The sequence below is a fragment of the Peromyscus eremicus genome, chromosome X (genome assembly GCF_949786415.1).
Source record: "Peromyscus eremicus chromosome X, PerEre_H2_v1, whole genome shotgun sequence".
Classification (NCBI taxonomy): Eukaryota; Metazoa; Chordata; class Mammalia; order Rodentia; family Cricetidae; genus Peromyscus; species Peromyscus eremicus.
In genome coordinates this window covers 109539410-109555563 of record NC_081439.1, presented here as the reverse complement: position 1 = coordinate 109555563, position 16154 = coordinate 109539410, and the positions used below count along the sequence as shown (strand labels likewise).

The following is a 16154-nucleotide window of genomic DNA, read 5'->3' as shown; positions in this document are numbered from 1 at the left end:
CTGTAAATGACTTGCCTCACTAGCAAAGACATACTACATGGGAAGTAACAAAAAATGATATTCAAAGCAAAGAGAATCTGAAAGTAAACAGAACTAGCTACTCCCTAAGCTGATTTCAAAGCAAAATTATTAAGACAAACTAAAGAAGGTCCCTGGCTGGGGCTATGGCTTAGTAATACACTACTTGTCTGGTATAAGGCCCAGAGTTCAATCTCTAGCAAAGAAAGGAAAGATGGTCACCACATATTAATAAATAGAATAATCAACCAAGAAAATATAACAACTGCATCTATACATGTACCAAATATTGGTGCACCCAATTTCATAAAACAAACATGACCAACATAAAGCGACAAGTAGGTATAGAAGCAATCGTACTGAGCGACTTCAGTAACCCATTGCCACCAACAGATCTCATCTAGGCAAAAAAACAAAAAAAAACAGTTTAACTACAATACAGATAAAATGGACAAAAGAGACATGCACGTCTACAGAATATTATACCCAATATCATACCCAAGCTATATAATACAAATTCTTCTCAGTAGCCCATGAACTTTCTACAAAATACAACATATTTTAGGCCATATAAAAAGTTTTAAGGAGGCCAGGCACGTTAACCCTAAATTTAAATTCCATCACTCAGGAGGCAAAGGCAGGCAGATCTCTAAGTACTAGACTAGCCTGGTCTACACAGCAGGTTGCAAGTCAGCCAGGGCTATATAGTTAGACCCTGTCTCAGTTAAAAACAAACAACACCCTATGGGGCTGAAGAAACAGCTCAGCAGTTAAAGAGTACTGGTAGTTCTTAAATAAGACTAAGGTTCAATTCCCATCACCTCTGTGGCAACTCACAAGCATCTATAACTCCATTTCCAAGGGATCCAATACCCTTGCCTGGCCTCTGCAGGCACTACACACTCATGTGGTAAATAGACATACATGCAGGCCATCCAAACACATAAATATAGATTTTTTTATTTTAAGAGGGGCTGGAGAGATGGCTCAGTGGCTAAGAGCGTGCACTGCTGTTGCAGAGGACCTGAGTTCGATTCCCAGCACCCATGTCAGGTGGGTCACAACTGCCTGTAACTCTAGCTCCAGGGCATCCATTGGCATGGCTTCCAAGAGAACCTGCAAACACACAGAGATACACGTAATTAAAAATACTAAGAATAAATCTTTTCTTTAAGTCTTAAGGGGCTCAATCAGCGAAGCACTTCCTATACAAGCATGAGGAGCTGACTTCAACTCTCAGAGTCAACATTTTTTTAAAAATGGGGAGTGGTGATGCATATTTGTAATCTCAGTAAAGAGGAGGAAGAGAGAAGACTCCCTCTAGTCAGAGACCTTGTCTCAAAATAACAAGGTAGACAGCTCTTGAGGAATCACATCCAAGGTTATTAGTCTCTGTCACCCACACAAATGCTTACACACACACACACACACACACACACACACACACACACACACACACACACGACATCAAAGCACAAAGGGGATAATCTGTGAAGATGAAGGGAATTAGAGGGAAACTACATGCAATGGGAGGATGAAGACAATCAAAACATGCTATATACATATATGAAAATCTCACCATGAAACTCATTTTCTATAATATACACTGACAAAAGGTTTTTTTTAAAATGATAGGCCTGGTGATCTAGTCTTGGCAGTTAATCACAGCTACTCATGATGTTAAGGCGGAAGAACCCTAAAATCAAGGACAGTGTTGACTACAGAATGAGTTCACGGCTAGCCTTACTGAGTGAGATCCTCTCTCTCAAACTATAAAAGAAGAAAAAGGATCGCTGATATAATTCCGTGGTAGAGCGCTTGCATGGGACACAGGAGGCCCTAAGCTCAATCTGCAGTACTAGAGTAAGTTTCTCTAAACAAGGTGAGACGTGAGTCCACACTCATTACAGTGACAAAATAATACAAACATTGGCAGCTGTGCTTTGTGGCACACACCTTTAATCCCAGCACTTGGGTGGCAGAAGCAGGTAGATCTCTGTGAGTTCAAGTCCACATAGCAAGTTCGAGGTCAGCCAGAACTACACAATGAAATTTTGTCTCTAAAATTTAAAAAAAAAAATTGAAAAAGACAACGAAAGTCAGTGAAATGAGGAAAGGAAACTTCCCAGTGTGACTCCCAGAATGTGAGGGTGAGAAGAAAGGATAACACTAGGGTGAAAGACAAGTGTGAAAAGCTGAGGTAAGGGCAAAGGAAAACAGTTCCTCCCTTACAGGCCCTTCTGCAGCGAGAGACCAGTGAACCAACAGAATATGTCTATCACAACTCTCGTGACCACAGACAGCTGGTAATGCATGACAAGTCAGACTTCTGTCATTATCCCAGTGATGTGAGCAAAGACAGATCCTTGGGGCTTTCTAAACACCCACTCTAGCGGACTTAGTAAGTTCCAGGCCAATGAGAGATTCTTGTCTATGGTGATATTGTGTCCCCCAATATATTGTGCACCCTAATAAACTTATCTGGGGTCAGAGAACAGAACAGCCACTAGATAGACATGGAGGCCAGAAAATGGTGGCACACACACCTTTAATCCTAGCATTCTGAAGGCAGAGATCCATCCGGATCTCTGTGAGTTCCAGGCCACACTGGAAACAGCCAGGCATAGGCACACGCCTTTAATCCCAGGAAGTGATGGCAGGAAGCAGAAAGGTATATAAGGAGTGAGGACCAGAAACTAGAGGCTTTTAAGCTTTTAGGCTTTCAGCAGCAGTTCAGTTGAGATCCATTTGGGTGAGGACTCAGAGGCTTCCAGTTTGAGGAAACAGGAGCGGCTGAGAAGTTGGCGAGGTGAGGTTAGCTGTGGCTTGTTCTGCTTCTCTGATCTTCCAGCGTTCACTCCAATACCTGGCTCCCCTAAGTTTTTTGTTTAATAAGACCATTTAGAAATTCGTGTTACACTTGTCTCAAAAAAAAAGATAGATGACACTTAAAGTTGTCCTGATGAATTTTTTAAATGCATGATATGAAATTATATCCAGCACTGCTATTCTAAGTTTAGAGAGAAAGGGTATATACTTTTCAGAAAGGATTAGTAGGAAATATATTAAAACATTTTATCTGTTTGTTGGATTAGAGATAAGGTAGTTTCATTTTATACTTTCCTTTTATCCATTTTTTATTATATTTTAATTTTGTGTGTGTTTGTGTTATATGTGTAAGTACACACATGCAGACTACCCATGTGGATGTCAGAGGACATCTTGCAGGAGTCAGTTCTCTCTGTCCATCACGTGAGTCCCAGAGATTGAGCTCAGGTCATCAGGCTTGGAGAGAGGTGTCATTACCCAGTGAACCATCTCACCAGGCCCTCGTTTTTTATGCTCATCATTTTTTAAAATTTTCACAAGGAATGTTTTGCCTTTATAAGTTTCATTGATCCTGGCTCCTTCTGTGTGTGGGCAGGTGCATGGGAACAATCCTCTGGAGCTATCCACGTTGATTTTTGAGACTGGGTCTTTCATTGAGACCTGGGTCTCACATACCAGCCTATGCTGGCTGGCCAGCGAGCCTGGGGATTCACCCATCTCTGCCTTTCCAATACTGGAAATGAAGTGCACACCACCGTGTCCGGCTGTTGATCATTTTATGGGGGTAATGGCAATCAAACTCAGGTCCTCCTGTTTGTACATCAAACATTTTACCAACAGAAATATCCGCACAATCCACATTACTCCTTAATTATGTATAAGGGATTTGTTAAGTACACTTGGACAAAAAAATAGAGAATCAATGAAAATAAATAGAATTTAAGAACTGAAAATAACATATTATGTAGATAAATACTTTCTGAGGCAACTTTTATATTAAAGTATTTCATTATCTCTGAATTCCCAAACCCTAATTACAGGTGATGCAGCTGTGCCAACGTTGATCTTGCTGACCTAGCCTAACAGTAGCTTGCTCTATGACTCTCCCATCTACCTCACTCTGCTAAACAGAATGAGCATGCCCATAAGACCACACCGGTGACCAATAAGGTCCTAATTTAGGGTATATTGACTGATTTCACTCCACAGATATTATTTATGTGGCCTATACAACATTTCTAAAAGATTTGGTTAGTTGTCAATTAAGGGATTTCACATAAAAATGCAAGTTTCTAGCTTCTCTTGAAAAATCAAATTTTAGGGGCTGGAGTGATGGCTCAGAGTTAGTTAAGAGCCCTTGTTGCTTTCACAGAGGACCTAAATTCACTTTCCAGCACCCACATAACGGCTGACAACTTTCCCTAACTCCAATTCGAAGGTATTTGATGCCCTCTTCTGGCCTCTGCTGGCACTACATGCATGTGGTGCACTTATAGAACATTCTGGCAAAAGACACACGCACATAAAATAAAAATAAATAAATCTGGGGGAAAAAAAGAGAATTCAAAATTTAGCCGCACACAGCTTCCCACTAACGCATGACAGCAACAAACCACAGCTAAAAAGCAGCTATCCTCTTTGAACAGGTGAGGTATACTCCAGCTCACCAGACAAGCCTTAGCACACAACTGTCTCTCCAACTCCTATAGAAGTTCCATTTTGTTACCACTTCCCAGTACAGAGGAGTTAGGAACACCTTGAAATTTCTCAGGACCAAATGTTACAACCAAGGCAGGAATATTAAACAGACTAAAAGGATCACATATTTGCAGAGGGGAAAGTAAATGTATTTCTTTGTTGAAATTTTTGAATTTTTTTAAAAATTTGAAACAAAATTGGAGTTTAATTAAGAAAAGTGTCAACATAGATTTGTATGCAGGCATACCGGGGACTGAACCTATGGATTCATGCATGCTAGGCAAAGTATCCACACTGGGATATACTTCTCTCAGAACTATACTTTTATAGGTATCCTCAGAACTATATTTTTACATGTAAATAAAATGTATTTATTCTTGTGGAATAATCCTTTTATACACTGTGAAGATGTGTCACTTAGGTTGGTTTATATAAAAAGCTGAACAGCCAATAGCTAGGCAGGATTTTCAGGGCAAAGAGGATGCTGGGAAGAATGAAAAAATGCCATGGAGTGAGCAGCATGAGCACTACAGAGATGAGGTAATAAAGCCACAAGGCAGAAAGTAAATTAATAGTAATGCGTTAATTTAAGTTATAAGAGCTAGTTAGAAACAAGCCTAAGCTATTGGCTGGGCTTTAATAATTAATAATAAGGCTCTGTGTCATTATTTGGGAGCTCACTGGCAGGAGAGAGAAAGACTCACTACATACGGTGCCCACTGTCCGGGCACATATTTCAACATAAAACATGAAAAAGCTTTTAAAAAGATTCCAAACACAAAAATGGAGTCAAATGCAGCTTCCTAATCCCATAGTCTCTTATGCAGGCCAAAATACAGAGACATGCCTCCCAGCCACGGCCTGAGGGTTTGAGCCATAAACTGCGTGGTGGTTTAAGATTTTGCTAATGCAGGCAGAAAAGGTTACAGATGCACAGAAAAGCAGGTTCAGATGGAAAAAACCTCTAAATAATTGCAGTGTTTAACAATGTGTGTAGGCTTAAGAAAAAAAAAGAAAAAGAGTATATACAGTCATAAAAATAAATGAACAAATGGTTTAAAAATAATAGAGTAAATGCTTTAAAGAAAGAGTAAAGTAATTAAAAAAAGAATAAGGCATGTAGTAATGGGAAATACACAGGGAGTCTGAATCCTGAATGCTGTTGTATTGTCTTTGAATTTTTTGATTGCTGATGCAAAGGATAGCTGCTGGGAAACACTGGATTGTGAAAGGGACTGTGGAAATAAACCAACCTAGAAACTTTAAGAATGCCTTAACTTTAAAATGGAACTCAAAAATCGTATTCATTTGGGAAAGAGGTTATGATTTTCTTTCGACATGAAAAAAAAAGACCGTGGATTTGTTCAATGTTAATAGATACCAGATTTGATTGGGGAGGCCCCCCTGAAAATCCTGGTTACAAACATGAAAAAAATAAACCTAAAATAACTACAAGATGGGTGATGTATATTTTACCTGCTCAATCATAAAACAAAACATGGTCTTTGGCTGGCTTGTGTACAATGCACAGTCCATACTTGTGTTAATGCAGATATGTATGTCACAGTCCATACTTGTGTTAATGCAAATATGTATGTCACCTTTGAAAATTTGTGTGTTTTCAGAGCAAGGGGACCACAAACCAATGAAAATGGGTGGCTCAAATGATCCAGCCTCTCAGAGTCCCTCTGTTGCATGTGCTCAGAGTTCTGCATCCAGAACAGCTTCAAGCCTGCTGGCTGAGATGGTCCAGACTCATAGACTATTCCAGCCAGGACTTGATCATTATCCTAATTTTCTCAGAGTCCCCCAAAGATGACAGTGCCCCCAGACAACAGGAAGCAGTCTAGAGAACACAATGCCCACATTCCCAAGAGATGGAGTGGGTGGTTTTTGGTCATTCGGTGGGTTATGGATACTTGTCACTGTTTAGGGGAGTTGACTACAAATTGCTATCGGTCATGGTCAAAAAAATTGAACAAACAAGATTAGATTCAGGGATCTCTTTCTGAAGAGAAAAAGGGATAATATAGTATAGAAATGATGGGATAAGCCGGGCGGTGGTGGCGCATGCCTTTAATCCCAGCACTCGGGAGGCAGAGCCAGGTGGATCTCTGTGAGTTCGAGGCCAGCCTGGTCTCCAAAGCGAGTTCCAGGAAAGGCGCAAAGCTACACAAGAGAAACCCTGTCTCGAAAAAAAAAAAAAAAAAGAAAAAAGAAATGATGGGATGATGGGATAAAAGGGCAGATTGTTGAGTCTACTTTTGAACAACCACTAGTCTTAAAATTTTTACATTGGTATGGATTTTGGTATATTGATACAAATTTAAAATTATTTTTGTTATGCTGTATGTATGCTTCTGTTCTTGTTTGTGGTATTGTGCTTATGCAGCTCATTTAAAATGTAATGTATAATTAAGAAATGCAGGTTAATAGTCATTTATAATAATCAAACTTGTAGTCATATTGGGTGTATTTTCAAGATTAAATAAATATATTTTAGATATATATGTAATCTTCAACACTTCAAAGACCAACAGAATATGGCATTTAAGATGTTTAATAACCTGAGACTTTTCATGACAGTGTGATACCTCTGCTCCTGACAGCACCAATTTACTTCAGAAAGAATAATGGGCATCAAAGAACCTCCATATCGAGTTTGCTTTCATTGTGGCAAAACCAGCCATTTGGGCAAGAAGCTGCTCTTGCCTTGACTGCTGACAACATGCTGTACAAACTGGACAAACAGGACACAAAGGGAAAAGAATGCTGAACTTTGCCAAGATAAGGCGGAACAGTCCTTCAAAATCCCTGCTTCATAAAAAAAGTCTGCCAGATATTCTAGGCCTGTAGGCCAAAGATTGGATGCCCCACTGTTGCAGAGGAACTTTGGATGACTGTCCAACTAGCCAGATATCTGTCATTTCTATATTTTTTGAAGTTGCTTGCAATGTGCTTTGTTTATTCAGGTAATATTATGTCCTATAAGGTCTTTGATGGAGTTGAAGACTAGATAGTTATAGTTATACTTTTCCTTAGTTATGATAGAAGGTAAATTAGGTTAAAAAAAACACTTTGGACTCACCAAGATAGGATAAATAATGGAGCATTTTCTTTGAAACTGCCAAATACAAATGGACTTGACATTGTAAATGTAATTCTTACCTGGTAATTGTTCTTATTATATGTAGTTTTACTATGTTAAAGTTAAAACCTTTCCTTTTACAAAAAGGAAGAAATGTTGTGGAATAATCTTTTTGTACACTGTGAAGATGTGTCACTCAGATTGGTTTAATAAAAAGCTGAACAGCCAATAGGTAGGCAGGATTTTGGGGGTAGAGGGGGTAGACAAGATGCTGGGAAGGAGGAGGACATGCCAGGGACACAGAGCAAGCAGTATGGGTATTACTAAGAAAAGGTAACCGAGCCATGTAAAAGAACATAGAACAAAAGTTATGGGTTAATTTAAGTTATAAGAGCTAGTTTGCCGGGCGGTGGTGGCGCACGCCTTTAATCCCAGCACTCGGGAGGCAGAGCCAGGTGGATCTCTGTGAGTTCGAGGCCAGCCTGGGCTACCAAGTGAGTTCCAGGAAAGGCGCAAAGCTACACAGAGAAACCCTGTCTCGAAAAAAAAAAAAATAAGAGCTAGTTAGAAACAAACCTAAGCTATCAGCCAAGCTTCCATAACTAATAATAAGTCTCTGCATGGTTATTTTGGAGCTGGCAGGTGGGACAGAAAAAACAGTATATCTCAAGAAAACACATAACAAAATATACTTTTACTTCTTTTCATTATGTGCCTTAATAATGTTAAGTAGTCTGGAAAACAATGATAGCTATGTCAACTCCTCAAAAAATCAAACTGAATTACCAGATAATCCAGCAATTCCACTTCTATATATGTACCCAAAAAAATTAAATATAGTGTCTCCAAAAGGATATTTGCATACCCATGTTCATTGCAACATCATTCACAATAGCCCAAAAAATGAAAATGCCCAAACATCCATCCGTGGTTGAATAGATAAACTGTGTGTGCATATTTGTGTGTGTGTGTGTGTGTGTGTGTGTGTGTGTGTGTGTGTGTGTATACAGTCTGCCTGTGAAGTGTTTAAATAATATACACACATAAATATTATCCAATCTTTAACAGGAAGGAAATTCAAATACATTCTATTGCATTGATGAATTTCAGGGACACTGTGCTAAATGAAATCTCATAAAAGGGCAAACTTAGATGAATCCACTTATTTGAGTTACTTGACAAATTCACAAAGACAGAGAGTAATATGGGAGTTGCCAGGAGGTAGGGGAAAGTAAGAATGGTTGTTTAGTGGTTATAGAGTCTCAGTTTTGCATGCATTGCATTTCAATGAATTCTGAATTCATCGTGGAGCACAGAGAGGCTCATGAGGCCCCACCCCCGCCTGAGGATCTATAGATGGTTAATGGTTGCTGGGGGAGGAAAAGACATTTTATTTTAGTGATATACACATTGGTAAGGTATCCATGCTCCTGTAAGTAAAACTAATTAAACACATTGGTTCACAAATAAAAACAAAAACATGGAAGTAGAGGGAGACAAACTGGAAAGAGGACAGGGTTCAATAGGAGTAGAAGGTAATAAAGGGTGAAATGAAACTCATTGTTTATAATTAATATATGTTAATAAAAATAATATTTTTTTAAGTTCTGGATATTGGTTGCAAACAATGTGAATAGATTCAATACTATTGAAATTCTATGTGTATTGTATAACAATTACCACAAGTAAAATTAAAAATAAAATGTCTGGGTTCCCCTAACCTAATTTATAATCTCATTGTTTGGTCTTTGTCTCTTGACATCAATTCATGAAAATGTTCTAGTTCTTGCTATAAATTGGACTAATCAGGAAAGTACACCCTACTGTTATCAAAAAGCAAACCTCAAGGATCATTAATGGTGCTATGATCATAAAGTAAAAAGTTATGTCTATATCAAAAGAATACATAACACAATGTACTTTGCTTCTGTACATTATGTGCCAGGATCATACAAGTAGTGTGGCCATAAAAGTAGTTATATTCAATTATTAGGTATTGGGATATATGCATGTTGTCAGAATTTCACCTCATAAATTACCTGCTAATTGCAAAAGGATGAAAAGTTTGCCTTTTACGACAGCAAGAGCTACTGGACATCATATGACTAAGTAGGCATCTCTGCACAGCTTAATGTGGTATAACCAAACATGCACCTCTTACCTGGATGCAAAAGGTTTAGAATGAATGTAAGAAAGTCAGTAGTCTCAAGTTTCAGGCAATAGAGGAACAAGCCAAAGACCACACGGAAGTACACTATATGAAAACTATCCTAGCCGGGCGGTGGTGGCGCACGCCTTTAATCCCAGCACTCGGGAGGCAGAGGCAGGCGGATCTCTGTGAGTTCAAGGCCAGCCTGGTCTCCAAAGCGAGTTCCAGGAAAGGCGCAAAGCTACACAGAGAAACCCTGTCTCAAAAAACCAAAAAAAAAAAAAAAACTATCCTGGTCTCATAAATAGGCAGATTTTTAATATGGTCTAGGTTTTAAGTATTAGGTTCTTTTTTCAGATTTATTTATTATGCATATGCATGTTTTGCCTACATGTATATCTATGTATCATGTGTGTGCCTGGGTTCCTGAAAAAGTTAGAAAAGGGCTTTGATCCCCCTGGAACTAGAGTTATGGATGGTAAAGCTGACATGTAGTAGCTGGCAACCCAACTATTTCCTCTGCAAGAGCAGCAAGTGTTCTTAACCACTGAGCTATCTCTTCAGCCCCTGAAGTACTATTAACTTTCTTACAATTGACAATAGTATTGTTAGCATAGAGAATGTTTTGTTCTTTTTCTAAATTTATTTTCCTTTTTATTTTTAATTATGTGTATGTCTATGAAAGGGTATGCACACATGAGTGCAGCTACCTGCCATTACATTTAGCCCAAACTCAGGTCTCTGCAAACACAGTCTGTGCTCTTAACTGATGAGTCATCTCTACCTTCTTCTTATGAGACACATCTTGAAGTGTTTAGGGGACTTTCATAATGTCTATGACATACTATTATATCATTTAGCAAAATAGTGTGTGTGCTTCTGTACTCAAAGAGACAGATCAAGTAATTATGCCAAAACATTATCAGTTGTCTAATCCTGATCATGCATATTCATAGTTCAATTCTTTCAGCTCTATTTTGTTTGAATTTTTAAAGTAAGAATTAGCTGTAGAAAATTATAAAGGAAAGAAAATAATAAAGCTCTCAATTTTATTTAAAAGTCTATCAATGGACTTGCCATGCCATTCTGCTCTCTTTGCATATTCTAATAATAGTCTTATTTGCTTAGAATAATTCAATGATCACAACAGAATAAAAAGTTATTCAATAGCCTAGTGTGGTGGTACATGCCTTTAATCCTAGCACTCAGGAGGCAGAGGAGGGGGAGCTCTGTGAGTTTGAGGCCAGCCTGGACTACATAGTACATTCTAGGCCAGCCAAGACTACATAGTAAGATCCTGTTTCAAAAGGAAAAGTATTGCAACAGAAGTTAGGTATAGTGGAACAGACCTGACATCTCAGCACTCAGGAGACATAGGCAGGAGGATCACAAGTTCAAGACCAATCTGGGCTACTTACTAAACCCTATCTCAAAACAAAACAAAAACAAAAAAGTTATTGCAACAATGACAGCAAAAGGTGAAGTATAGATCTCCGCGACTGCTTACATATTACCCACAATTCCCTTTTCTTTCTCTCCTCCAGCCGAGCAAGATGCCCAAGGGAAAGAAGGCCAAGGGGAAGAAGGTGGCCCCGGCCCCCGCCGTGAAGAAACAGGAGGCCAAAAAGGTGGTGAATCCTTTGTTTGAGAAAAGGCCTAAGAACTTCGGCATTGGGCAGGACATCCAGCCCAAAAGAGATTTCACACGCTTCGTCAAATGGCCCCGCTACATTAGGCTGCAGCGGCGAAGAGCCATCCTCTACAAGCGGCTCAAAGTACCTCCTGCCATTAACCAGTTCCCCAGGCCCTGGACCGGCAAACAGCTACCCAGCTGCTTAAGCTTGCTCACAAGCACAGGCCAGAGACAAAGCAGGAGAAGAGGCAAAGGCTGCTGGCCGTGCTGAGAAGAAAGCTGCTGGCAAAGGGGACGTCCCAACTAAAAGACCACCTGTCCTCCGAGCGGGGGTCAATACAGTCACCACCTTGGTGGAGAACAAGAAGGCTCAGCTGGTGGTGATTGCCCACGATGTAGACCCCATTGAGCTGGTGGTCTTCCTGCCTGCCCTGTGTCAAAAGATGGGGGTCCCCTACTGCATCATCAAGGGAAAGGCCAGGCTGGGGCGGCTGGTCCACAGGAAGACATGCACCACTGTTGCCTTCACACAGGTTAACTCGGAAGACAAGGGTGCTCTGGCTAAGCTGGTGGAAGCTATTAGGACCAATTACAACGACAGATATGATGAGATCCGCCGCCACTGGGAGGCAACGTCCTGGGTCCTAAATCTGTGGCTCGGATTGCCAAGCTGGAAAAGGCAAAGGCCAAAGAACTCGCCACTACATTGGGTTAAATGTACACTGCTAAGTTTTCTGTGCATAAATATAATTACAAACTTTCTTCCATCTAAAAGAAAAGCAAAGTATAAATAAAGACTAGACAATAATGACAAAATGTTCAAAGTGATTATCTCTAAGTGGTGGAACTACTGGAATTTTTCCTCACATTTTTGTAAATTTTATCAATATTTTATGGTACATCTTATGCTTTATAATTACAAGGTTAAAAACACTGTTATACTCTTTGAACATAAGCACTGTAGAGACCATGACAGACAAACATTACTGTGTTTAATCTGAAACTGACAAAGCTATACTGAACCACTAAATTCACTGTGACGTTTAGGAAAGCAAAATGGCTATCTCAAATAATACGGCATTTTTCTCATACACACAACCCTAAACTGTATGTCTAGACATAGGAACTGCTGGTAAGTGTTGATCCTTTCAGGGGTGGCAAGGAGCTCTTTACCTTGCTTGGGGTTAGTCACAATCTCATGGCTTAATATGAATATCAAGTAAGGAGTAAAATACAGCACCAGTAAAAGAGTACTCACTCTCCACAGCCCCCTGGTACCTTCTTGCTGGTATATATCAATGAAGCTGCCAATCATGCTCCCTTGGAACAAACTTCCTTGAGCCTGCATCCGAATCTAAAACAAAAAGAAGTGAACATTTTATGTTGACAGAGAAAACCAAAATGTGAGTTCACTCCTTTAAAATTACGGAATTACTTTATATAATTTGTGCCAAAGTATATTCTGTAAAGATTCTCATTCGGCCTCATATTTCCCATAGTAAATCTATCTTTTCTGGAGTTGGACAATAACAAGTCTTCAGTGAAATATAACTAGTTTGAGCCAGGCGCAGTGACACACGCCTTTAATCCCAGCACTCAGGAGGCAGAGCCAGGTGGATCTCTGTGAGTCCAAGGCCCACCTGTTCTACACAGTGAGTTCCAGGACAGTCATGACTACATAGTAAGACCCTATTTGAAAAAAGCATGTAATTAGTTCAGTAAAATATTAGGGACTATTCAAATGCCAAAAATCAACATCAACAATCCATTGCTTACATAATGATGACATCCATTTAACAGAATACAATGGAGCCATAACATTTTCCCCTAAAGTATTTGTAGACTTTAGAAAGTGTTAAAAATTAACTGTTAAACAGAAAAGTGCTGCAAAGCAGTATATATAATTCTTACCAAAAACATGGGAAGTTTAGAAAAAACTATAAACAAAGTGAGAAGACTAGATGATCATACATACCCAAATATTAATAGAGGTTTACATATGAATGGGGATTCTATAGATGAGCATTGTTCTCTTTTGAGTCCAAACCCTAGAACTCATTGTCAAAAGAGAGCTGATTTCAAAAGGTTTCCTCTAACTTCCACATGTACATACATGTGCCCCACACACAAAATTATAATAATGATGATAATGATAAATTTAATTTGGGGGCTAAAGAGTCAGCTCAGAGTTATTCCACAGGACCTGGGTTCGGTTCTCAACACCAACATAGCAGCTCACAACTCTCTTTACAGTTCCAGGAGATCCAACGCCCTCTTCAGGCTCTATGGACACTAGGCATACGAGGTACACATGCATACATTCAGGGAAAGTACACATACACAAAAAAATATTTAAATTTTTAATTTTCTTTTTCCTTTCTTTTTTTATTTTCTTTTTTGAGATAGGGTTTCTCTGTGTAGTTTTGGCTGTCCTGGAACTCACTCTGTAGACCAGGCTGGCAATGAACTCACAAAGATCCACCTGCCTCTGCCTCCCGAGTGCTAGGATTAAAGGTGTGTGCCACCATCACCTAGCTAATTTCATTTTTAAAAAGAATGATAATTTATACCAGACAATCAAATAATGATCAAAATAGTCTGCAGTTTTATATTTGTGGATTCAACCAATCCCCAATTGAGAAATCTTTGGAAAAAAAACTGCACTTGTAGAATTTTTCCTCGTCAATATTTCTGGAATAATATAGCAACTATTTATATATGTTTACATTATATTAAACATCATAAGCAATCTAGAGTGGATTTAAAATATCTAAGGGAATACACACAGATTATGCACAAATACTGTTTCATTCTATGTAAGGGACTTGAGCATCCAAGGATTTTGTTATTCACTGGGGCAAAGTCCCGGAAGAAACCCCTATAGATCGGACTGAGTATTCTCTTATGTATTATAGACTCTGCTGTTATTGCTGTAAGGTGACTGACTCTCCTACCACTTGGTTGCATTATCCTGGATCCTAATTTGTACTTTCTCTTATTATAAGCAATGAATTTGACATTTTTTTTCTCATAACTCCGGCCTGGAGACATGGCTCGGCAGTTACGAGTACTTGCTGGTCTTCCAGCAGACCTAGTCCCAATTCCAGCACCCACATGGTAGCTCACAACTGTCTGTAACTCCAGTTCTAGGGACTCAGATGTCCTCTCCCAGCTTCCATGAACACTGCATGCACGTGGTACACAGACACACAGACACACATGAAGGCAAAACACCCACACACATAAAACAATATTTTTTAAACTTGAGATTCATGGTTGTAAATACCTGTATTCCCAGTAAGGCAGGAGGACCAGGAATTCAAGGCCATTCTTTGCTACTCAGTGAGTTCAAAGCTAGAATGGACTACATAAGATTCTGTTTCAGAAAAACAAACAAAAATCCCAATTTGTGATTCCCTCACATAGTTTTATCATACATTTAGTGCTTTATTAATTAAGAAGGAAATTTTTACCATTTGTCAGATAAAGCTGAAGGCTGGCATTAAAATAAGTGTTTCATTCTGTGACTGATAAAACACTAAAGAAGTCCAAGCACATTCTTATAAATCAGCAAAATCCAAGATATATCACATTGAAAGTCAAAGCTCATCTTTAATGTAGACAAGATAAGGAAAGACAGAAACAGTATAAATTTAAGGTAAAGCAGTTATGAAAAGAAACTTCTCTAAAAAACTCTACCTCGATCTATCCTAGTTTGATGTCTCAGTTTATGCTACAGATCAATACACCATCTGAAGATTTGGAATAGATAAGGGATATGCCTTTGTTTTGTAAAATGGGAAAAAGGCTATTAGAAACACAAATTCATTCTCACACCACTTGAAGAATATAAACAGAATAAGGAATCCAGAAATCAATTCCCTGCAGAGCTTTGAAAAGAACCTGTAATGGATAGCAAAGCCCAGGCTGAAAACCAATGGATTAATGCATATTACCTTAAAATATTTTTGAACATCTACTATGAAGCATAATGTTATACAAGTTTACATATATTATCTCTAATTCTTAACAACTTTATGCTATAAGCACTGCGTTATCTTCATTCCAAAACAAGAATGAATGAGACATTACGTGGTTAAGAAATTTACCCAAGAATTTAGAACTAACAATGGACAGGTAAGAATCTGAACTTGAATCTGAGTTAAAGCTGTGGTCTTTCAACTCACATTGCAGACATCTCTCTTACCTTTAGAACATCAGTGGGATTGGCTATAGTAGATGAAATCACTCCTGACACTACCCCACAGATCATATTAATCAGGAGAGTTTCATCTGTAAAAATATAAAATAAATAAATAAATAAATAAATAAATAAATAAATAAATAAATAAATAAAGGCTCATTTTATTAAGTATTGGTGTCTCAGAGTCCCTGAGACACTGTATGAAGAAAATCCTTTCCAGAGAGATGACATGAAAAGGAACTTCAAGGTTTATCAAAGTAAAGATTTTCAAATATTTGTAGACCATCCCAAATTTATACAAAATATATACAAATTATAAAATATAAACCATTATTTCCTTAAAAACATTATCTTGAAGACATCATATTCTTCTACATAATTGTCAGTATACTACACAAATTAGAATGTGGTATTTCCTTATTAACCACTTCAAACATATAATGCATCTGATTTTAAATTTTTTTAATTTTTTTGATATTATAATTTACGGTTTTGTTTTGTTTTGTTTTTCAGTTTTTCAAGACAGGATTTCTCT

At 38.5% G+C, this 16154-nt stretch overlaps 1 protein-coding gene and 1 pseudogene across 2 annotated transcripts in view; one reads left to right on the top strand and one right to left on the bottom strand.

The window, feature by feature from the left end:
• Positions 1-16154, bottom strand: part of Slc25a14 (solute carrier family 25 member 14) — a 41962-nt gene that overhangs the window by 13449 nt on the left and 12359 nt on the right. For both annotated transcript variants that reach the window (XM_059250961.1, XM_059250960.1), the window contains exons 5-6: positions 15623-15708; positions 12674-12769 (exon numbers count right to left, since the gene is read on the bottom strand). In XM_059250961.1, the coding sequence (XP_059106944.1) occupies positions 12674-12769; positions 15623-15708 (182 nt within the window). The remainder of the gene's footprint in view (positions 1-12673; positions 12770-15622; positions 15709-16154) is intronic.
• On the top strand, positions 11330-12130 carry LOC131899481 (large ribosomal subunit protein eL8-like; annotated as a pseudogene).